Raw genomic sequence first — 23,130 nt, 5'->3', positions numbered from 1 at the left:
TTATTGGCCATTTAAATACATATACTTTTTGCCTTTTTTTAACTTAATGTCTTTTTGTTGTTGTTGTTTTGTTAATCCTCATCCAAGGATATTTTTTTCCATTGATTTCTAGAGATTGGAAGGGAGGCAGGGAGGGGGAGAAAGAGAAACATTGATGTGAGAGAGACACATTGATTGGTTGCCTCCCATATGAGCCCCAACAGGGGGCCGGGGATCACATCTGCAATCCAGGTACGTGCCCTTGACCAGGAATTGAACCCACGACCCTTAGGTGTGTAGGCCAACACTCTACACTCTAACCACTGAGAACACTGGCCAAGGCTAACCTAACATCTTTTTGAAATTGTTTTTCTATTTGCTGTGACATTGTTCTTTTTTTTTTTTTTTAATATTCCAGTATCAGGTCTTTTTTTATTTTTTAGTTTATTGATTTTTTACAGAGAGGAAGGGAGAGGGATAGAGAGGTAGAAACATCAGTGCAAGAGAAACATTGATCAGCTGCCTCCTGCACACCTCCTACTGGGGATGTGCCCGCAACCAAGGTACATGCCCTTGACCGGAATCGAACCTGGGACCTTTCAGTCCGCAGGCCGCCGCTCTATCCACTGAGCCAAACCGGTTAGGGCAACATTGTTCTTTTTTATTGTTTCTGTATATTGTCCTTTAAAGCAATATTTAATGGCCCTGTGATATTTCTTTTATTTTCTACTTTTCCCCCTTCTGTTGTTTTGCAGTTGTGAGTGAGACTTCACCTCTATCCACTGAGCCAAACCAGCTTTTTTTTTTTAAAGCTCACCTGAGGACATGCTTAGAGAGAGGAGTGGGGGGGGGGGGGGGGAGAGAGAGAGAGAGAGAGAGAGAGAGGGAGAGAGAGAGAGAGAGAGAACACACACACGAATCTATGTGAGAGAGAAACATCAATCGGTTGCCAGTTGCCTTCTGTACCTGCCCCAACCAGGGATCAAACTCAACCCAGGTATGTGCCCTGACCTGAACTGAACTGGCAGCCTTTCTGTGCACAGGACAACACTTAGCCGGCTGAGCCACGTTGGCTGGGCTGTACGTAGAGCTTTTGAAAATCTTTGGTGTTCATCCCTTTCGGTAAATTCCCAAGAGTGAGATTATTTGATAAAGGCTAGGCATATTTTTATGGCTCTTGATGTTTATTGCCATCAGTAAATATGTACACAGGTAACCATAATAAATTATGATGGGAGGTAGTGTTGGTGTTGATTTCATATACTTAGCATGGTGCCCATTGTTTTTTTATATTTGTTTTATTACAGCCATTCTCCTTCCTTTGAATACAAAGTTCAAAAGGAATACAAAGCATGAAAACTCACATGTTCTGACATTCATTAGTGATTTACGCTTGGGTTTTCCTCTTCCCACCCGGTTGTGAACTTCTGATTGAGTCTTACTCATTGTACTTAGTAGCACTCAGTAAATATCTGAAATTTTTTGTTGAGTCACCACGAACTTATACAAGAATTAGATGTAGAAAAAGTGGATTGTAAAATGTGGAGTTAGTCTGGGGAGCCTTTTTAGAAGAATGGATTGTAAAGTGAGATTTTGTGACATTGTTCCTTTCTCAGTTTGTTAGTTTTAGGACTAAAGCACTTTGAAGGGACTGAGTTCCCTAAGCCTCTAATCAGCAAGTACCTTCTAACTTGCAAAACTGCCCACCAACTGACAGTGAGAATCAAGAACCGCAGCATGAACAGAGCTCCTGACAATATCTTCAAAGTAAGTGTTTTCTGTAGGCTCTACCTGGGGACTTATTAGGTCTTTGGCTGATGACTCAGGCTGTGAAAGAATTCACAACGAAACGAAGAGATAGGTGCAGAGATGTGAGATATTTCCTCTTCTTTACTGTTTTGAAATTTCATAATAATATTCCTTAGTTTGGGTCTAGTTTCATTAAATAGTTTAAAATAGTGAATGGCAGAGGGACAGTGGGCAAGCAGGGGAGGAAGAAGGCTGGAATTTCTGTATTTGTTAAGCATAGTACCCCAGCCCTCAGTTATGCCCAATGGCTTGGTCCAGAGATCATCATTTCCAGAAATCCTCCTGCCAGGGCAGGGGAGGCTTTCACCTGACTACACACCATGGGAGAGGGGATGGGGGTTTGACCTCTTCAACAGATTTAATCTGTCCTCTTCATCTTTACCTAATTTGAGTTGTAGCTTTTCATTCAATTCAAGAAGTAGGTGGTGTCTTATCCTTTTGCTAGACTCTGACATAAATATTTGTTGGCTGTGAACTCTCCTCCACATGGGATTTGGTTTTCTTCATTTTCCTATGAATAATTGTAAAATCTTTATTAATTAGAGATTAGTTTAATTTTAAATGCAGAAGCATTCAGCACATGCTGTTTATATAGATGTATATATGGATGTGTACCTGTGTGTGTGTGTATATTTGTGTCAGTCAAACCACTGCCCACCCCACTCCTCACCCTGACAGAGGGCAATGTTTCTGAAAGAAATATAACTCATGCTTCATTTCTTCATGCTCAGTTTTACAAGAAGACCAAACAGCTGCCCGTCTTCGGGAAGTGCTGTGAAGAGATCCAGCCACATCAGTGGAAACCACCTGTAGAAAGGGAAGAACACCGGCTTCCATTCTGGTTAAAGGTAAGCCCTCCTCTTCCAGGACCAGGGGCAGCAGGTCCCTAAAAACCTGGCAGAAACATCAGTTCCACTTTACACCTCTAATGCTTTAGTTGTAGAACCAGGATTTAAGAAATCTTCCTCATTCGTCCTTCTCTCCTTCCTCTCCCCTCTCCCCAGGTGGGTACAATGATAGTTTCCTATAGGAAACTCAAAGAAGAGTTTCTAGAGTATGCAATGGGAATGTAGTCTTTGTAGAAATTTTATATTGTGCAGAAAAATCCTTCTTGAAAAGATTGCCTTGAGACTGTCCTGACAAAGTTCCTAAAATCTAGAAAACCCTATTTTATTTTTTACCAAATTGTGACACCTGCTAGATCAGAGTGTTTTTGTTCCCAATAGGCCAGTCTGCCATCCATCCAGGAGGAAATGCAGCACATAGCTGATGGTGCCAGAGAGGCAGGAAATGTGACTGGCACCACTGAGATCAAGCCGGACCCAGATGTAGGAAAAACCAGCTTGGAATTGGAGAGTGAGACTCGGTACCCACTGCTACTGCCTAAGGGTGTAGTCCTGAAACTGAAGCCGGTTGCCAACTGTTTCTCCAGGAAGGGCTGGAGACAGAAGCGGTCATCAACCTTGAAGCCCCTCCTTATCAGACCCAGCCCCTCTCTCCAGCCTACCTCCAATTCTGGGAAAATACCGCCTAGGTCAACTCAGTCAGAAGCCCCTCCAAGCAAAATGGTGGTCCGGATTCCTCAAACGATCCAGCCAGCCACCGTCTTACAGACGGTGCCAGCTGTCCCTCAACTGAGGGTCACTGGAGGTGATAGTTTTGAGTCCTCAACAGTATTGCCTACTATACCCGCCGAGGCCAGGACCAGCTTCCCTCTGTCCGAGCCCCAGACCCTGTTCTCCTCTGCTCCTGTGCCCAAGATAATGCTGCCCTCACTTGCCCCTTCTAAGTTCCGAAAGCCATATGTGAAACGGAGAGGCCCAAAGAAAAAGGGGACCAAGGCCTCTCTCTGTCTGAAGTCTGTCCCCCTCATCAACTCTGCACCTGTTATCTTCACTGTTCCTGCCACCACTGTGAAGGTTGTGAGCCTTGGCAGTGGCTGCAACATGATTCAGCCTGTCAATGCGACTGTGGCCCCGAGTTCTCAGACCCTTCCCATCACCACACTCTTGGTTAACCCTACTTCCTTCCCATGTCCACTGAACCAGCCCCTTGTAGCCTCCTCCATCCCACCCTTAATTGTTTCTGGCAACTCTATGAATCTTCCTGTACAGTCCACCTCTGAAGAGAAGGCCCAAGTGAATATGGATGTTGGTTGTCCTTTGGATGAAGGGAAAAATGCCTTTCCAGGCCTGGTACCCAAATTAGAACCCCAGGACCTATCTCCTCTCTGTGCCCCTGTCTTCCCCAAAAAGGAGCACAGCCCAGGACCTCTACCATCAGACGGAGTGTGCCAGGAAGACTTGTCAGAAAACAGTGCCTATATCTGGACTGTTGTGAAAACGGAGGAGGGGAGGCAAGTTGTGGAACCACTGCCTCCGGGCTTCCAAGAACCTCTAAGCTCTCCTCCTGAAAATGTAGAGAAAATTGTCAAGATGGAACCTAAAGATCCTGGGGAGGAAGTCCCCCGGGCATCCCCGAAGCACACCATTTATGATGACGTCAAAGAAGAGTACTCTGTGGAATTGGACACTGGCTTCCCAAGTGAGGAGTCAAGTGGTGCAAGAGAAGCAAAGAAACAGACAGTCTTACAGAAGGAGGAGGAGAGGAACCAACTAGCTAAAACCCCGTCAGCTTCTCAAGAGCCTCCTGATGGAGGAAACTCAGGAAATGTGAGCAAAGAATCGCCAAAGAATGCTTCATCCTCCATTGACCCTGAAACAGTGCTGAGCAGCCTCCCCGGGAAACCTGAAGACGTACTCAGCATTGATGGTCAGTTAGCAGGGACCCCAGCGAGGCCAGAAACTGGAGGAGAGAAGGATGGGCCCGAGGAAGAGGAAGAAGAGGACTTTGATGACCTTACCCAAGACGAGGAAGATGAGATGTCCTCAGCTTCTGAGGAATCTGTGCTCTCTGTCCCAGAACTCCAGGTGAGCGATGGGAAGTATTCGCAAGTATTTTGTGGACTCAGTAATATCAGTAGGTCACCTTGGTTGCCGCACTATAGATATTTCTAAAATCATTTTTATTTGCCTTTTGAAATAAAATTTTGGGTTTGTAGTGAGGAGAGGGAAAGGGTGAAATTTGACTCATTAGATTTGACTTAAACACATTTAAATGTTGCGTTGAATCACCTAAGCACATTTAAATGCCTAAAAAATGGATCATAAGTGTGGACTGTGGCAAAGGAAAACTATCTTGAGGGTAGAGGGGACCTCTCCCCCATCCCCTCCCCCAGTCAGCTGTCAGGCAGCAATCCCAGCTACACCTATGACTCCATAACTCAGAGAACCAGGCTCTGATAATTGTGGTAACCTCTGTGGTGACCCCCACAGGTCCCCCCTGCCATATACTAAAAAATGGATCATAAGTGTGGACTGTGGCAAAGGAAAACTATCTTGAGGGTAGAGGGGACCTCTCCCCCATCCCCTCCCCCAGTCAGCTGTCAGGCAGCAATCCCAGCTACACCTATGACTCCATAACTCAGAGAACCAGGCTCTGATAATTGTGGTAACCTCTGTGGTGACGCCCATAGGTCCCCCCTGCCATATATGCGCGTGCGCGCGCGCACACACACACACACACACACACTCACTCTGATTGATTAACCTCAGTTCCTCTTGAAAAACTGCAGTTGGCACTTGATGAGCCATTACCAGCCCTTATGAACACTCTTTGGGGGGTGAGGGTTGCAGGAAACAATGGAGAAACTGACCTGGCTCGCATCTGAAAGGCGCATGAGTCAGGAGGGTGAGTCTGAGGAAGAGAACTCTCAGGAAGAGAACTCTGAGCCTGAAGAAGAGGAGGAAGAAGAAGCAGAAGCAGAAGGAATGGAAAGCCTGCAGAAAGAGGATGGAATGACAGATGAAGCCATGGGAGACCTTGCTGAGAAACCTCCCACTACCTTCGCCTCACCCCAAACTGCTCCAGAAGAGACCAGCAGGACCCCAGCAGGTGAGTTTGGCAAGCCTGTATGAGGGGCAGGTCTCAGTTGGCCTCATTGTCTAAAGACGTGTGCAGAGTGGCTCGCTTGTAAGCCAGGTGTCGACTTCAGAAAAACAACTCTGGGTCACCCCTGCAACTTCCCTTCCCCAAAACGGAAGTTTAACTTGGTACCTTTACAGACGAGATGCTCAGAAATTTAAAATTTTATTCCCATCAGCTGTTAGATTTGTAGCAGGTTTATCTAAATTTTTATACTGGTTCTTTTAAAAAAAAAATATGTTTTTATTAATTTTTAGAGAGGAAAGGAGAGGGAGAGAGAAATAGAAACATCTATGAGAGAGGCACATCGATCGGCTGCCTCCTGCCTGCACCCTACTGGGGATCGAGTATGTGCCCTAACTGGGAATTGAATCCAGGATCTCTTCGTTCACGGGAGGATGCTCAATCTATTGAGCCACACTAGCCAGGCTATACTGGTTCTTCATTCATCTTTCAAGCATGAGGCTAAAACTGTGTTTATTTCAGAAAGCACTGCTTATTCCTCACCAAGACATAGTCCCTTGAGAGCTCGACATAGGCCATACTCACTCTTAAGACTGCTGACTCTGCATAGAGCTGACCTGTCAGCGACAGACATGCCTCTCATGCCATTTTCCCAGCAGCTTTTCTCCTGATTTGTTTCATACCATTAAAAGGGTTTGCATGGGGTGGGCGCATGTGGTGGGATGGGAAGAGCAGGGGTTGCAGCGATGAAACACTTTTTCTCACGTACTCTAAGGAGAGAGCATCAAAGCTTCTGGAAAGGGCCGGAGCAGTCATCGAGCTCGGAATAAGAGGGGCAGTCGGGCCCGAGCCAGCAAGGACACCTCCAAACTGCTGCTGCTGTATGATGAGAACATTCTCGAGCGGGATCCACTCAGAGAGCAGAAGGATTTGGCCTTTGCTCAGGCTTATCTGACTAGGGTAGGCGAATGCTACTTCCTGTACTGCCATTCCCTCTGAATGAGGCTACTCCTTTAAGGAAGATGTTTTTAAAATGTTTGCTTTTCAGGCTCCACAACAGCCTTCTATGCCTCTGCCTTTGCTCTCCTGGAATTACCTAAAGATCTGTGAGAGAACCATAAGGAGATAGAATTCAGTTTTAAGCAGGTTTACTGTTAGTACCTTAGCATCATCCCTCTATTGCCTAGAAATGGGGAAAAGATGGACACCACCATCATCAGTAAGAGGTTGTGACTTCCCTGGGTCGGCTAAAGTAGGACCCTTACTGAGCCCTTGGCTTGTGCAGACAGACCTCTGGTACACGGCCAGAGAGAGGATCTCAGAGAGGCACCCGGGCTTCAGAGGGAGGAACCAACCTGCTCCTTGAGGTTGTCCTGGCTGGCGGTCTCATTCTTTTGCTATCCATCTGGTTCCTTTATCCCCCCCAAGCAAAGTGGAGTACTAGCAGTGCTAGTCACGACTTTCTTGTCTCCTCATACTTACTAACAATCCTAATTTTGTATTAGTTACCCTCAAATGATACCATGCTGAAATATAGGGATGGAATACTTATCTATTTCAGTATGGAGCTGAAGTCAGGAAGGATAGAGGCTAGGGCTGTGAGCTAGAAAAAAAGCTTACCTCGTTTTGTGGGGAAAATGGCTTTTCAGTTGCCCCTTAGCAGAAAAGGAGCTGTATGTACCTTGCTCATTGTCTTCCATTAATGGTCGGATCTTAGGGCCTGTTAGAGGAAGGACAATTCTTAGAGCTCTCTAACAATAACTCCTCATCCTTTCTTGGTATTGCCTTTTTCTGTTGCAACGCAAAGAAAGGGTACTGGTGACTGATAGTCTTCCTGTACAGGTACGAGAAGCCCTGCAACATATCCCTGGCAGGTATGAGGACTTCCTTCAGGTTATCTATGAATTTGAGTCAAGTACTCAGAGGCAGACGGCTGTGGATCTCTACAAAAGCCTGAAAATTCTTCTCCAAGACTGGCCTCAGCTGTTGAAGGACTTTGCTGCTTTCCTGTTGCCCGAGCAAGCTCTGGCCTGTGGATTAGTGAGTAGATGGGCAAAGACAGCACAATGGGATTCCTGGGTCAGAGCGAGATTGGATTTGAATAGAGAGTTGGTTAACACTGTTCCAGTCTCCCGACTACTTCCAGTCAGATAGCCTTTTCCTAGCACAAGGTGGTAAGAGCCTCCTTTTCAAGAATGATCTTCCCAATTCCATTCTCCCAAGTACGTTACATGGGACTAGGAGGGTTTTACCTTCAGTTGCCAGTGAAGCCCTTAGTTAAATCATATGCCTATTGCTCCTCATTGTTGTAAAACAGGCATTCGTTGAACAAATATTTAATGAGTGCCTACTATGTGTCAGGCAAAGTCCTAGGTGCTACGACTATAGTAATTATAAAAAAATCCTTGTCCTCATGGAGTTTACATTCTCATGGGGAAAGTCATATGATAAACAGTGTTATGTAAAGTGCTGAGGTCTGAGAGAACCTTGGGGTATTTGTGGACTCCAAAGAAATAACCCTGAGGACTAGCTGTGAAAGACATGAGTTGATTAGGACTTGACATGTGCACTGGCTTCCATCTGGGATGTTTTCCATCAAGTCCCATCTGGCCTGCTGATAGGCCACCCTGGGGGCAGCCAGCTGGTGCTGTTGTCTAACCACCACCCAGACTTCCTCAGCACACGGTTTTATCCTAGAGCACAGAAAACAAAGCAAAATGGGCACGCAGGGAAGGGGGTCATGCCCGAGAGCAAGCTGTGTGAAATCAGAACACTAGCTGTTTGCAATCCCGGCTCACATCTGGAAGCAGTTCCTCTTTGGCCTTTCTTAGTCCGAATTGCTGGCCAGGCTCCGAAGGTCTCACCGTCCACTTAAAGGCCTTCTGTATATTCCCACAGGGTGGGAAGGGGAGTTGGAGCTTGGGAAAGGGCCTATGTTCCCATTTACCATACAAACAGTAAAATACATTATTGTAAATATATATACAGAGTATGGCAAATGTAGGTTTATAGTTGTGAGTATGTGAAACACAGTTTATTCTTGTATTATTTGTTAATTATTGTAGTATTTTCCATATGAACAACTATAAACATACTTTTGTCCTGCCCTGTATATTATAAAAATTATAAAATAGACATAAATAGTATATAATGATTTATAGTAATAATGCTCTATAGAAAAATAAAGTAGAAAAGGGGAATAGAGAGTAGTAGGTAAAATGGGTGAGGGGTAGGGTGTTGTAATTTTATACATGGAAGGTTGGGAGAGCCACTGTGATAAGATGACATTTGAAATGTTGGAGATCCAGTATCTAAACATGAGGGATATCCTGGTAGTTCTCATTTTTTTGTCATGACTGGTAGGAATAAAGGATATAATGAGAATTTTCTGATAGTCTTAAGGCAGTTCAGCGGTAATGGAATGATTATACATATCATGCCAATCTTCTCTTTCTGTATTATGAGAATCAAATGAGTGCATATGTGAAAATTCTTCGTAAACTGAATGCTACATCAGTTTGAGTGTCTGATTTCACAATGCATGAAATAGTAAACAACTTGAGATATGTACATCTCTTGAATCTTTCATTCACATCATAGTTACCTTGGACCAGTAGACCCCAGTAACCCAAGGTGGATAGATGCTAGAGGTCGTTAAAAAGATCACACAGTTGTAAACTGGAGCCTTCCATCCCCTAGTCCCCCAACCCATTTTGTCTTGGTTCTTAGCTTAGAACCCTCACATCCTGCTCTAGCTGTATAGGTGACTCCTCTTTTGCTCTCTTTTCACTCTGGTAGTTTGAGGAGCAGCAGGCTTTTGAGAAGAGTCGCAAGTTTCTCCGGCAGCTTGAAATTTGCTTTGCGGAAAACCCCTCACATCACCAGAAGATTATCAAGGTCCTCCAAAGTTGTGCAGACTGCCTGCCCCAGGAGATTACTGAGGTATTTTTTCCTGTCCTTCCTTTCCATTTTCATCTAGGCCTTAGGCCCTTCCCTTCTCCCTTTCCCTAACTTAGCCTATATCCTCTTGCTTCTGGGTACCATGCACTTCTAGAGGAGATGAAGAAGGCAAGGACCTTTTAAGGCTTGTCTGTAGCATAATACGCTGGAATAGGGGTTGATTGCCACCTGAAACCGGATCCTGACTGACCTTCCCAGGCTCAGGAATGCCCTCAGTGCCCTGGAAGGAAGAGGTTCAAGGAAGGAGGTGATGATGGGCCCAGAAGAGGCTTATTGCTGTGCTTGGGTTAATGCCTGATCTGGAGATCAGTAGGGCAGGATAGAGAGTGTTGTTATTAAGAATCAAACTTATTGTAAATACTCCTCCTGTGTAGGCAAGCAAGGAGGGAGAGGAAATTCAAGAACTTTTATCTATCAAAGAGAGGCTTCTGTGTGTCTCCCAGTTGACTAGAAAAATAGAACTTGGAAGTATATGGGACTGGTTTGGAATATGGCCTAGAGAGGATCTGGGGATTTCATCTTTCCCTCTACACCTCTTCCTAGCTCAAGGCACAGATGTGGCATCTCCTCAAGGGCCACGACCACCTGCAGGATGAGTTCTCCATCTTCTTTGACCACCTGCGCCCAGCAGCTAGCCGGATGGGTGACTTTGAAGAGATCAATTGGACCGAAGAGAAGGAATATGAGGTAAAAGCCCTGAGGCTGCACTAGGGTTGTGAAGGGAGAAGGCCTTGTGTGGGAGGGGTAATCTGCCCATAGTCTATGTTGAGTGGCACCAACTTCTCCCCAGTTTGATGGCTTTGAAGAAGTGGCACTGCCTGATGTGGAAGAGGAAGAGGAACCTCCCAAGATACCCACAGCCCCAAAGAACAAAAGAAGAAAGGAGATTGGGGTACAGAATCATGACAAGGTACACCAAGTTGTTGGAGATGGCCCATTTTTCATTAATCAAGACTTGAGTTTCTGCCTAAATGTTTCTCTGGCAAAGCTCCCGGGATCTGAGGCTGCTGTGGACATGCAGAGCCCATGGGAAGAACAGTGCAGTTGCTAAAGAGGCCCCACTCTGGAGAGCTTCATTAGAAGGATCTGTTTCCCATTTTCTTTCTAGTTCAGAGCTATTTCTCTTGCCCTTGGGTCTTAACTTTTTCTTTTCTGTTTATGTGAAAAAATAGAACTAAGATTGCCCATTTTAATAATGATAATGGCTAGTCCTTAGGTGTGTTACAAAATATATATCTCTTGGAAATATTTTCAATGGATTATTCACTCATTTAATTCTCACAATAATCCTATGAAGAGATTGCTCTTGTTTGCATTTTACAGAAGAGGAAACTGAAGTGCAGAGAGAGGCCATTGCCTGAGTCTCATATTTAATAAGTGGCAATGCTAGGATATGAACCCAGGGAATCCAGCTCCAGAGCCTGCTCATACTGCTCTCGAATGCTCTTCAAGAAGTAGTCTTTTTATTTTATTATTTTAAAAATACGTTTTTATTGATTTTTTTTTTTTTTTAGAGAAAGAGGGAGAGGGACAAAGAGTTAGAAACACTGATTGGCTGCCACCTGCACACCCCCTACTGGGGATTGAGCCTGCAACCCAGCACTTGCCCTGACCAGGAATTGAACCGGTGACCTCTTGGTTCATGGGTCGAGGGTAAACCACCAGCTGGGCAAGAAGTAGTCTTTTTTTTTTTTTTTTTTAATCCTCACCCCAGGATATTTTTCTATTGATTTTCAGAGAGAATGGAAGGGAGGGGGAGAGACAGTGAGAGAGAAACATTGATGTGAGAGAGACACATCGACTGGTTGTCTTCCGCATGTGCTCGACCAGGGTCAGGGATGAAGCCTGCAACTGAGGTATGTGCCCTTCACCAGAATCAAACCCAGGACCCTCAGTCTGCAGGCCGAAGCTCTATCCACTGAGCCTAACCAACTAGGGCAAGAAGTAGTCTTTTTAATCCATGTCCCTTTACTCCATGTCTCTTACTATTTCTTAGGGAAGAACTTTATAGGAGCTGAGTGACCATGGGCACTCAGGGATGAAGCCTGCAACTGAGGTATGTGCCCTTCACCAGAATCAAACCCAGGACCCTCAGTCTGCAGGCCGAAGCTCTATCCACTGAGCCTAACCAACTAGGGCAAGAAGTAGTCTTTTTAATCCATGTCCCTTTACTCCATGTCTCTTACTATTTCTTAGGGAAGAACTTTATAGGAGCTGAGTGACCATGGGCAATTTATTTAATATCTCTTCAGTTTTTTCATCATCAACGGGAATAAATATGGTACTTATGTCTTGGGTATATTAAATAGCATCATTGAGTGAGCCTTCCATATGTACAAAGCCTCTTTCAAGGTGATTGGGAGGGGAGAGCTCAAAGCACAGGGAGACAGAAACAAAGACAGATGAGTGAGTAGATCATATCTTATGTTGGAGCTCTCCAGTGTCTTTGCCTCAGATTATATTTGACTTAAATATCCCTTGAGCCATCTAGGCAACTGGGATATGTCAGTTTTGGGGTCATTTAAGAATTGTTTTAGGAATTCATAATAAGCTTTAATCGAGTTTAGATATTGATTTCCTCAGGCAATATAAAGATGGTATATAATAAAAGAGAGAGGATGGGATTGGCAGGGCCAGAACAAGCTATTTCTCTCTTGCTACCAAAATGCTTGGCAGCTAACCAAGCCCAGATATCTCCTAGGAGGCTGAGTGGCCAGATGGCGCCAAGGACTGTGCCTGTGCATGCCATGAAGGAGGTCCTGATTCCAAACTGAAGAAGAGCAAAAGGAGAAACTGCAGCCACTGCAGCAGCAAGGTGAGGGCAGGGACTGTACCGAGAGGCGTCAGAGCTGCCTACCTAGGTCAACCTCCAGCTTGCCTTACTGTTGGGGTATTGTTTGCTACCACAAATGTGAACCTTGTATGCACACATAGAATACAAACAGAATCTTTTAAAAATATATTGTGGGTTTTGCTTTTTTAAAAATATATTTTATTGATTTCAGAGAGGAAGGGAGAGGAAGAGAGAGAAACATCAATGATGAGAGAGAGTCAGTGATCAGCTGCCTCCTGCAACGCCCCCTACTGGGGATTGAGCCTGCAACCTTGGCGTATGCCTTGACCAGGAATCGAATTGTGACCTGGTTCCTAGGTCGAAGCTCAACCACTGAGCCACACCGGTCCGGCAGATTTTACTTTTTAAAGAGAATCCTGTGGATAAAGTTTTTGGAGTTGGAAAAAAATATCAATTAGTTCAAATAGTTCCTTCATAGATTTTATTTTTTAATGAAGTAAGCCTGTGTCAAGAAAACAGACCCTAAAGGTAATGCTGGCTCTCTAGGTAGAGTAGAGCTGGTTGGCAGCAAAAATACAGTCCTTGGTAGAGGAGCTGTTGAATCCCATACTCTATTCTGGGCATTTAAAATCCTTGAAGCAGGCGTGCATCTTGATTGACTTGCTGAGCATCCCAACAGGGCTTCTTCCCTTGGTTGGCCCCCTAAGACAAAGGAGGGTCAGGAGACCCTTGACCCACAAGGCCATCCCTGCAGGTCTATGACAGCAAATCCTACAAGAGCAAGGAGCCCCATGAGTTGGTGGGTGGCAGCCCCCACCGAGAGGCCAGTCCTATGCCTGGTGCTAAGGAAGCTGGGCAGGGCAAGGATGTGATGGAGGAGGAAGCCCCAGAGGAACGAGAAACCATTGAGGCAACCCAGAGCAGGACTGGCAGGAGTACCCGAAAGGGAGAGATGCCTATTTCAGGTGAGTGATCTGGCTGCCAGTCCAGCCTTTCTCCATTTATTTCTGTCTTATTCTTACACATGTCAAGTAAAAATGTATTTGACCCTGGGTAAATAACAGTGTTTTCAAGGACTGTTACTAATAAACCAATAGGAAACCCTTCTCCTGTTCAGCCTTAATTTTCTCTCCTGTGGCCTTAATACTCTTGCAGAACTAAAAATGCTACAAAATCAACATGATTCAGCCTTTTCTTGTATTCCCATTCCTGAATCCCTTCTCTTTATCTCCAGATCCTCTGTGATCTGCATTCTAAAGACTCCAGCATTATCAGCTTTGAGAGGCAGATATTGATTGATTGATTGATTGATTGATGTCTAGAGAGAGCGACATCGTTTTGTTGTTCCACTTATTTATGCATTCATTGGTTGCTTCTTGTATGTGCCCTGATGGGGATTGAACCTGCAGCCTTGGTGTATTGGGACGATGCTCTAACCAACTGAGCTATTAGGCTAGGGGTGCAAATATTATTTCTTTTTTTTAAATGTTTTTGTTACTGATCAGTGAGAGAGAGCAATCGATCAGCTGTCTCTTGCATGCCTCCTCCTGGGGATCAAGCCCACATCCTGGGCATGCGCCCCAACTGGGAATTGAACCGTGACCTCTCCATGCATGGGGCGACACTCAGCCAACTGAACCACACCGGGCCAGGGCTTATTTCTTTAGACGTGACTTTAGCCCTGACCCCCACCTCACTCTTTTGGATTAGAATTTTGTCACAGTAGCTTATCAGAGTGACCCTGTGGTAATTTGAAGTCAGTCCTTAGTTGCATCTCCACCCTATCCACACTGTTAGATCTTTGTTTCCTCCTAAGCAGGATTGGCAGTGGGGAGCACTTCGCTGTTCCCTCAAGAAGTGATTCTTACAGAACGGCAGCTCCTCCTGGATGGCCCACCGCCCAGCTCACCAGAGACTCCTCTGCTTCCCTCCAACACTGGAGTTGTTCTAGACACTAGGACAGACCAGGTCAAACCGGAAGTTTCCTGCTGCACGGAGTTCCCCAGGCTTCAGGATGAGGGGGAGGGCCACCAGGCAGCAGGTGACGCAGAGTCTTCCACGCCGGTGTGCGATGCTTCGGAAACTCAGTGTCCTGGAACTCTTGAACCCCCTGCTTCTTTCCCGAGTCCTGTTTCCTCAAGGACCAGAGACTTAGGGAGAGGACAGGTGTCTGGGAAACCAGATACTCAAGAGAGCTGGCTGCCTTCAAGCAGAACTGGTATGAAGACATCAGACAAGAAGTCCTCAGTCCATGAATCTTCATCAGAAATTGACACCTCAGAGACTTCTCCCAAAACCCAATGAAGACATCAGACAAGAAGTCCTCAGTCCATGAATCATCAGGAATTGACACCTCAGAGACTTCTCCCAAAACCCCTAAAGGAGGTTTGGCTAAAGACAGTGGAATACAGGTCAGGGGTCCAGAAGGGGAGCAGCAGCCAAAGGCCACAGAAGTCACCGTATGTGCGAACAACAGCAAGGTCAGCTCCACCGGGGAAAAGGTGGTCCTGTGGACACGGTAGGTAGGGGTGGATGGGTGTTTATAAAGCACGTGGACCACATCCATGACACTAACTTAGGACTCATCACAATATATGGTTACAGGGAAGCTGACCGTGTGATTCTCACCATGTGCCAGGAACAAGGAGCACAGCCCCAGACTTTTCGAATCATCTCCCAGCAGCTAGGAAATAAGACTCCTACTGAGGTAAGTGGGCGAGGGGAGTCCTCTACAGTTTCAAATCCAGGAGAGGCAGGAAGAGGACAGGCTGGCCGACTAAGAGGAGGTAAGATTGTAAAGCTCTGCTGAGGAAGGGCCTGGCTTCCCAGGGTGTTTGTAGTGGTTCTAGAAGAGAAAGGGCATTGGATTTCGAGGTGGAAGCCCCAGAGATTCCATTGTAGTTTCGGTTTTAGGAGTGACTTTGGACAAAATATTTAGCCACTTAACCTGAATTTTCTTATCTTTAAGGAGGACCTTATTGTGTGGAGAAAACAAGGTTGTTTAACTTGGTATATAATGCTTTATGTTACTTAGAGACAGGGAACACCAACCTTCCCCTCTCCTCCTAGGTTTCCCACCGTTTTCGAGAACTCATGCAGCTCTTCCACACCGCCTGCGAGGCCAGCTCGGAGGATGAAGACGATGCAACCAGCACCAGCAATGCAGACCAGCTCTCTGACCATGGGGATCTTCTGTCTGAGGAGGAGCTGGATGAGTGAGACTAAGGAAGCATGTGGGAAATGTGTGTGTAGGATCAAAACCACAGGCACCCTGACGAGGGAAAGGGTGGTTGTACCTTGCTTGTGTGCCCCTTGAGCTCGGTCTAGAGCTGAAGGAGCAGGGGCCAAGGACAGGACAAAGCTAGCCTGAGGGTTCTCACGGCTCTGCCATTCTCCGCCTCACTCAGTGTTTGTTACGAAGTCTTTAGAGTCATTTTGTAAATAGTGTTGAGGGAGAGGGGCTCGGCTCCTTTTCTACCCTTTTTGAACTTTTTGTCCTGATGGTACACATTTGTTGTGATGTAAGGCACAGTGATTCTATATAAATGTAATAAGTGCATATGTTGGTGTAGCCAGTCCCAAGACATAGCTCCTGCATCCAGCACTTTTTATTGTAAACTAGTTCTTTCCTTTTCTTGGAACTTCAGTCCATAAGGCTGTCACCGTGCTGGTAGCACTGGGCCAGACTGCATAGCTCCTGCAGCAGCTCCCCTAGGTCATCCTGTTCCACCCCAGCGTCCATGAAGCTGGCCCAGCGCCGCAGGTTGAGTTTGGTGAGTTCCTTGGCCAAGTCTCCCAGGGTCCGGTTCAAGGATGAAGAGGAACAGAGGGCCCCAAGCACTGGGATGCTCTCCCCTGCCGCAGAGGGAGAGAAAAGAGACCTGTAGTCAGATTGTTCCTTCACCCTGAGACTGCCGTATCGATAGGGAAGTCTGGGTCTTTAGTTGACTTGATTATAAAGTAAACTCAATAAATTTTGTGTACTGTCCCCTTAGTATACCAGTACTCCAGAGGAAGAAAAGTCTTTGGGAACCATCGAATGAATAAAGAAATGTTTGACTGTGACTTTAAAGTATCTTTATCCAGGAAGTGATAGAGTAAATCTTGGTTTTCGTCGTCTCCTACATACCTGCCCCAGTTGGGGGATTATCCAGAACCAAGCCCTGCTGGCTGAGGCTTGAGGAGAAGAGGCAGGGATAAGGAGGAACCACCTTGCAGGGAGTCAGCAGCAGATGAGAAGAACTGGGGACAAGAGAATAGCAGCTGAGTGAGAAAAGGTCAAGGGAGGTCTGAGATCTAGGAGGAGAGCAGGAGCAAGTGTTTTACTAACCTCCTGGCTCTAGGCTGCTGCTGTTGTAAATATTGGGCCAAGACTTCCTCCCCAGTGGTGCAGGCATGGAGCAGGGAAGGCAGAGGTGTACCTGGGATGAGCTGACTGCCAGAACAAAGACAAAATCACCTTGAATATACGGGTGCTCGGGTTTTTTTCTTTTTTAAAGTGGGACAGAGGGAAGAAAAGGGCAATACCATGAGAATGTCCAGAGGTATTAGAGAGAAAAGAACACGAAACAGAGGCCTGACAAGGGCTCCTAAGGACCACCAGTCCTCACCTGGTGTGGCATGCTTTGTCTAGACCCCTCAGCACCACTGACTGGGCAAAGCAGTGTGTTCCAGAAGGGTCCCCACATGCAGACAGTGGAGTCCAAGGGGTGGCCCCTCCGAGCTGCATCAGGGTATCGGGAAGGGACTGGCTTGGACCCAAAGGGAAGGGGATGGATGCTCCTGCTGTCACCACCTTAAAGGTAAGGACAAAACCAAGTTACAGGGCCTTTTCTCAGTTCTGACCTAACCCCTCACAAAGCTTCATACCTTTTTCCCAGAGAAGTTCAGCATATCGGCCAGATGAACCATGGGAAGTGGTGAGGAATATAGGCGATACGGAACAGTGATTGTGTCCAGGGCTGTAGCCAGGATGGCACTGCAGTGGAAGGGCAGAGTTGCCTATAATGAGGAGACCAAAAAGAGCACTCAGTCTCTCAGCTCTGGGAAGAGCGTGTGGAAGCGGGATAGTACTGGCAGGGAGATCTGGGGGCTTGGAGACAAATCGGTGTGATTGGCCTAAGGCTGGTTAGACACAGGATGTGATCTAAGAGGCCCCATCATAGCTGAGTTCAAGCTGAGGCTTCAAGAACAGGCTGACTTGGTGAATGGGACAGTCCCTTTTACTAGCAGAACAAGAGCATTGAGCCTTACATCATAACGCAGGTGAGGGAAGTTGACGGGTGGCTCAGGTCTCAGCCCCAGGCTCCCACCCAAGGATAAGGGGCAGACTAGAGAGCTGTGAGCAGACAGGTGCACCAGACCAAAAGCTGTGTTTAACAGACGGTAGATGTTCTTCTGGGGCTCCTGCTGAAAGAAAGAGGAGTTTGTTCTCAGCACTTCCTCACTGGGCTATCATTCCCTCATTTCTCCCTCCACTGAGGTTTCTCTTCCCAGTTCTACTCACCCCAAGAGCGTAGGGACCGGGGAGCAGGCCCCAGGTTATTATCCCGCGCCCTGAATACTCATCACGTAGCAGCTCTGCGGCCTTCGCACCTACACCAGAGAAGCCATCGTGCAGGTCGCACAGGATCTGGAAGCCCTAGAGAGGTGAAGGATGAGCAGAATGAGCCTTGGTGGGTGTGGCTCAGTTGAGCATAGTCCCAGGCACCAAAAGGTTGCTGGTTCTCGGTAGAGGTTGTGCAGGAGGCAGCCAACTGATGTGTTGCTCTCACATTGTTTCTCTCTCTCCCTCCCTTCCTCTCCCCTTTCTCTCTTCAAAAATCAATTTAAAAACCTTAAAAAAAAGTAGAAGAGTTTACCCCAGTGTCCACTGTGCCCCTCAGCTACCTGCAGGTAATCACATTCCTCCACGTAGAAGTGCAGCCTGTCCTCCAGCTCTTCTAGGTACCTGGGTTCCTTCAGGACACTCTCCCCTTGGCCAAAAGCCTCCAGGCGGCCTGCTTCACTATCGTGCATAAACACAATCCAGGACTTACAGGGTCCTGCTCCTCCCTCTACCCCTCCACCCCCACCCCAAGATCTCCCATCCAACATTGGTAGGGACCCAGTTTCTTGCCTCACAGCCTCTGGGGCGCCCCATACCCATCGTGGTTGTACTTGTGAATCATACAGATGCTCCGGGGATGGAGGTGCACTCTGAGGAAGTCTGACCAGACCCTGATGCTGCCCTCTGTGGGGACAAGTGGCTCTGGAGTTGCAGCAGTGGTGAGTGGTGTGAGACCTGAAGGAAAATGAGAGGAAATTCACCTTCTCCATGTTCCCGCTGTGCCCACTTCCCATCCTGCAGCACTTGGACCGCTCTCACCTTTGCCGTTGGAAATGGATTTGACCCTCCAGAGACCATCACTGCTCAGCACTCCCTGGGAGGGATGAGAAAAATCTGTACTTAGTTCCAGGCGTCTAGGGCAGAAGGCTCACCCTCCCTGATCTCGCTGGCCACACCCTGCAGCCTCCATAGCAGCACAATTTACCATGGCGAAGATCTGGAAACAGCCTAAGTGCCCATCAGCAGATGAGTGGATTAGAAAACTGTGGTACATCTACACAATGGAATACTACTCTGCTGTAAAAAAGAAGGAATTCTTACCATTTGCAACAGCATGGATGGAACTGGAGAGCATTATGCTAAGTGAAATAAGCCAGTCAATGAAAGAAAAATACCACATGATCTCACTCATTTATGGATAATAAGGACCATTATAAACTGATGAACAGAAATAGATACAGAGGCAGAGCAGCCTCGAACAGACTATCAAACTACAGCGGGAAGGCCGGGGAGGGTTGGTGGTGGTGGGGGTGGTGGGGGGGGGGTAAAGAGATCAACCGAAGGACTTGTATGCATGCATATAAGCATAACCAATGGACAGAAGACGCTGGGGAATGTCAAGAAGGGGGGAAAAAGGAGACATATATAATACTCTTTGTAATACTTTAAGCAATAAAACAAAATTAAAAAAAAAAGAAATATATAAAAATTTTTTTTTAGAAAACCCAAAAAAATAGGGCAGAAGGCTCACCCTCCCTGATCTCGCTGGCCACACCCTACAGCCTCCTTTCTGTTTATGTAGTCACAGTCCTTTTTGTTTATTAATTTTTAAAATATATTTTTATTGATTTCAGAGAGGAAGGGTGAGGGAAAGAGAGGAACATCAGTGATGAGAGAGAATCATCCATAGGTTGCCTCCTGCACGCTGCCCCCTACCCCCGCCCAGGCATGTGCAACCCAGGCATGTGCCCTGACCAGGAATTGAACCGTGATCTTCTGTTTCATAGGTTGATGCTCAACCATTGAGCCACACTGTCCAGGTTGTAGTCACAGTCCTTTAGGAAGAAAAGTGCTTCTTCCAAAATTACTATTTAAGGCATTTAAGATTATTGAAATCCTCTATTTCTCTGACCCAGTGGAGGCACTGTGGTTGTAGTACTCGGTGTGCAAGTTCAGAGCAGTCTCTCTATCCGCACCCCCCCCCCCCCCCAGCACACCCTCTCAGATCTTTTTTCCCCACTGTCCTTTCCCAAACCTTTCTTTTGCCTCTGTAACTTGTTTCCTTAGCCATTTGTTTCTTCTATGGCTCACTTTTACTACCTCTGTAACTTTCTAAATAAACTTTCTCTCTTAATTTGAAAAAGAAGTTCAGGGCTGAGACCCTCACCTCCACACTCAGAAGATCCTGGAGATAAGGATTCTTGGGATGGAGTTCCTCTTTGTGTGTGGTGAGCTTCCCCTGCCTTAAAGAAATTGGAGACGGATCATAGCCAGTTTGCCTTTGCTTTCCAGCATTTTGTGCACATCTCCCACTCTTCTCCAGACGACAAATACCATGCTATTGCAGCGTCTAGCTGTTTGTCCCTGTAGAGTCCACTTTCTTGTTTTAGGGAGCTCAGACTACCTGCACAGAAATAACAGGAAATGTGAAATCAAAGCCTAGTCCCTCCCAGGCTTCAGGTAATCTTCCTCTGATCACCCGAAAACCTGCTGTCACCATCCCTCCAGCACTTGGCACTTACAAGCTTTCTTGAATATCCATAAGTTGGGGGGAAAAAACAAACACCACCATTGCCTAGGAGAATCTAGATTTCATCCTTTCCTTAGCTGTGGGTATGAGGCAAAGACCATACCCAGCGGTCTTAGAGGTCGGCCGTGTCACTGTCTCCAGGGACAAGCAGCCCACTCCAGAGATGGCTCGTGAACGGAATAAAGCTGTGCCTTCTTGTGTACCTACGTCTTTCTGCTCTTATTTGTATATTGTGCTTAGCTCTCCCTGGGCAACTCATCTGTGCCCTTCAGCTTAGTGTGGTCAGAGGGTCCTGAGACGAACGGATGCTCGAGACTCCGATGCGAAGGAGAACATGGGCACTGGCAGACCCCGGCCACCGCCTCACCCTTTAGATCCATGAGGATGAGCCTCGGCGTGTACGTTTCCTGGCCGTGCAGCGTTCGGCCGGCCCGGAACAGGACGTCGGGGCACAGCTCCCCCGGCGGCTCCTGGGTGTCAGTCGGTTCACGAAGCGCAGCATCCTGGGGAGGCAGAAAAGGGACCGGACTCAGGGGTGGCAAGATGGGCCAGCCGGAGGCAAGGGCTGGAGATCCCGAAAGGCTCCGCTGGGGCAACTGCCAAGAGACCTCACCTGCTGGTTCCACCAGTGCGCTCCCACGAAACCCGCAAAATGTCCCAACTGCAGCGTGAGCACCTCCCGGGCGCCGCCCGCCATGCCGCGCGACTCCATGAAGTCGCAAAGCCAGCGCCTGCCCACTCGCCGCTCTCAGCCGATTGGCTCGGCAGGCTTGTAGGCGGGGCCTCATCCTCTGAGCCCTATTGGTCCGCAAATACGTCTTTTCCTAGAGGATGAACGATTCATTGGGCTTTAGAGACACCGCTCATCATTCCCGCCTCTTCCTGTCGTGGACTAGTCCTACTTGCTTGTGGTTGCCAAGGGGTGGGGCCCACGCCGGAAGTTGTGGCGCCCGAGCCTCCGCCCCTTGCTGGCGCGTTTTTGGTGCGGTGGTCTTTGCTGCTCAGGTGGGGACTGTCGGGGTTCACCCTACGTCTTACTGCTCTTGCAGCGTTTGTCTCTTCTCTCGGGATACTTCTGCTTCAGGCAAAATTAAAAGCTTGATGGAAAAGGTGCTCCCCTAAAGCTTCCCACGCACCCCTTTCTTCCGCTCAAAAAGTCACAGCCTCCCTGATTTCTAACCCTGTGAACTATCTTCATCTGTCTGTCCCCTCTCCCAGGCGCCCGCAACACGCACCACTTCGCCCCAAGCAGCTTAGCTTCCATCTGTTCTATGTCATGGGCATCAGGTAAGGCATTGTTTGCAGAAAGTACTCAGTGTGAAAACCCTTTGAAGTCTCTGCTCAAGGTCAGCCCTCAGGCCCTTGCAAGCTTGCCTGGCCCTGGATTTCGGAGAATGGAGGCCTTTCTCCCAATTCTCCCCAACACAGGGAGCTCCTTGTGAAGTCAAGTGCACGCCTGCATCCTGGTGTGATTACCTCGCCTCCAAAGGGACAACAGACACAGGCCTGTGGGTGTAGAGAGGACCCCTGAGCCGGTCCAAATGGGAAGAGGCAGGAGGTGCTGAGGCCCAGGCTCAAGTGGAGGCGGCAGGAAGGGAGTGGGCTTTGCTCCATGCCCAGCCCTGTGCCAGGTGCTCACGGTCCAGATCCTCTCCCAATCCTGTGAGAGGTGTTTCTTTGCTCCCTTCCCTCCTTCCCTCTCTCCCTCCCTTCTTCCCCCCTCCACCCTCCCTCCCTCCTTCCCTTCCTTCTGGTTTTACTGAGCACCTGTCTGTGCCAGGCGCTGGGGTCCAAAGGCAAAGCTAGCATCCCCAGGACCTCACTGCCCCGTGAGAGCATCATCAAGAAAATGGCTGTGACCGCGGTGGGTGCAGGATGCAGGGGGAGCCCCTGGGGACTCAGGGAAGATTCTCCAGGGGAGTTAAAGCCGGCTGGGACCTGAAGGCTGAGGAAGGGCATTCCAGGTGGAGGGAACTGCATGGGCGAAGGCAGGGAGGCAGGAAAGAGCCCGCCTGGTCTGGGAACTGTGGGAGGGCGATCAAGTCCGGGTCCAGGAAATCTGCTGTTTGAGGTTGGGGTCCCAGAACCCACTCCCTGGGCCCTCTGCCTTCTTGACCTTCTATGCTCCCGTCTAGGAAGAGGCCCCGGCTCAGCTGCACAAATGGATGCTTTGACATTGGAGAGAGGAAGTGAGCAAGGAGGGGCCAGCTGGTGTGTGTTTTGGGATTGCTTCTCAGAAACCTGCCCCTCATCATCATCATCTCCTCCTCCTCCTCCTCTCCTCCTCCTCCTCCTCCTTCTCTTCCTTCTCTTCCCCCTCCTCTGACACCATGGCAACCCGGAGGCAGCTGGGGGAGCCACCTGTGAGCTGGGCTGAGTTGAGGGGGAGGTTGGCTGGGGGTAAGGACCTCTGCTCCCCCTCTCTGAGCCTCAGTCTTGACATCTAGAATATGGGCACAGCAACCCAGTTGTGGGCTCCTGTCAATCCAGGTGCTCCAGGAAGCCCAGGCCTAGGCCCAGGCAGGACTCCTTAGGGCAGTGGTTCTCAACCTTCCTAATGCC

The 23,130-nt window shown here is 47.8% G+C and overlaps 2 protein-coding genes across 12 annotated transcripts in view; one reads left to right on the top strand and one right to left on the bottom strand.

Moving 5' to 3' along the window:
- Positions 1-18,730, top strand: part of GON4L (gon-4-like (C. elegans)) — a 53,295-nt gene extending 34,565 nt beyond the window's left edge. For 7 of the 10 annotated variants that reach the window (XM_014540824.1, XM_014540830.1, XM_014540829.1 and 4 more), the window contains 16 exons: positions 1,596-1,746; positions 2,520-2,636; positions 3,015-4,718; positions 5,484-5,742; positions 6,512-6,696; positions 7,579-7,776; positions 9,535-9,678; positions 10,240-10,383; positions 10,487-10,606; positions 12,398-12,511; positions 13,245-13,455; positions 14,310-14,718; positions 14,799-15,008; positions 15,095-15,197; positions 15,560-15,705; positions 16,486-16,579. In XM_014540824.1, the coding sequence (XP_014396310.1) occupies positions 1,596-1,746; positions 2,520-2,636; positions 3,015-4,718; positions 5,484-5,742; positions 6,512-6,696; positions 7,579-7,776; positions 9,535-9,678; positions 10,240-10,383; positions 10,487-10,606; positions 12,398-12,511; positions 13,245-13,455; positions 14,310-14,718; positions 14,799-15,008; positions 15,095-15,197; positions 15,560-15,705; positions 16,486-16,537 (4,267 nt within the window). In that variant the 3' untranslated portion in view covers positions 16,538-16,579. Of the gene's footprint in view, positions 1-1,595; positions 1,747-2,519; positions 2,637-3,014; positions 4,719-5,483; positions 5,743-6,511; positions 6,697-7,578; positions 7,777-9,534; positions 9,679-10,239; positions 10,384-10,486; positions 10,607-12,397; positions 12,512-13,244; positions 13,456-14,309; positions 14,758-14,798; positions 15,009-15,094; positions 15,198-15,559; positions 15,706-16,485; positions 16,580-18,664 lie in introns of those variants that run through there. The other 3 variants (XM_014540826.1, XM_014540831.1, XM_014540827.1) reach the window with 3 other exon arrangements.
- MSTO1 (misato 1, mitochondrial distribution and morphology regulator) lies at positions 16,081-21,338 on the bottom strand. Of its 2 annotated transcripts, none has more exons than XM_005867547.2 (14): positions 21,182-21,338; positions 20,936-21,071; positions 20,373-20,442; positions 20,206-20,281; positions 18,858-18,912; positions 18,635-18,773; positions 18,380-18,497; positions 17,997-18,131; positions 17,744-17,896; positions 17,360-17,491; positions 17,101-17,285; positions 16,821-16,925; positions 16,620-16,732; positions 16,081-16,345 (listed from the first exon to the last, which is right to left on the bottom strand). In XM_005867547.2, exons 1-14 carry the CDS (start codon positions 21,278-21,280, stop codon positions 16,134-16,136), a joined length of 1,728 nt encoding a protein of 575 aa, XP_005867609.1. In that variant the 5' UTR covers positions 21,281-21,338; the 3' UTR covers positions 16,081-16,133. The 2 variants fall into 2 exon arrangements, with proteins under 2 accessions (XP_005867609.1, XP_005867608.1); XM_005867546.2 differs by having other exon boundaries at positions 17,744-17,899; positions 21,182-21,305.
- Between the last annotated feature and the right edge of the window lie 1,792 nt (positions 21,339-23,130).

This window comes from Myotis brandtii, unplaced genomic scaffold (genome assembly GCF_000412655.1).
Source record: "Myotis brandtii unplaced genomic scaffold, ASM41265v1 scaffold250, whole genome shotgun sequence".
Lineage (NCBI taxonomy): Eukaryota > Metazoa > Chordata > Mammalia > Chiroptera > Vespertilionidae > Myotis > Myotis brandtii.
This window is presented reverse-complemented; position numbering and strand designations above follow the sequence as displayed.

Excerpts from the sequence above, each read along its gene's own strand:
- MSTO1 (XM_005867546.2), bottom strand. The coding sequence starts at position 21,280 with ATGGAGTCGCGCGGCATGGCGGGCGGCGCCCGGGAGGTGCTCACGCTG. Across the intron at positions 20,282-20,372 it reads CTAGACGCTGCAATAGCATG|GCAGGGGAAGCTCACCACAC; the intron begins GTATTTGTCGTC and ends AATTTCTTTAAG. Across the intron at positions 17,492-17,743 it reads TCCCTCACCTGCGTTATGAT|GCAACTCTGCCCTTCCACTG; the intron begins GTAAGGCTCAAT and ends TCCTCATTATAG.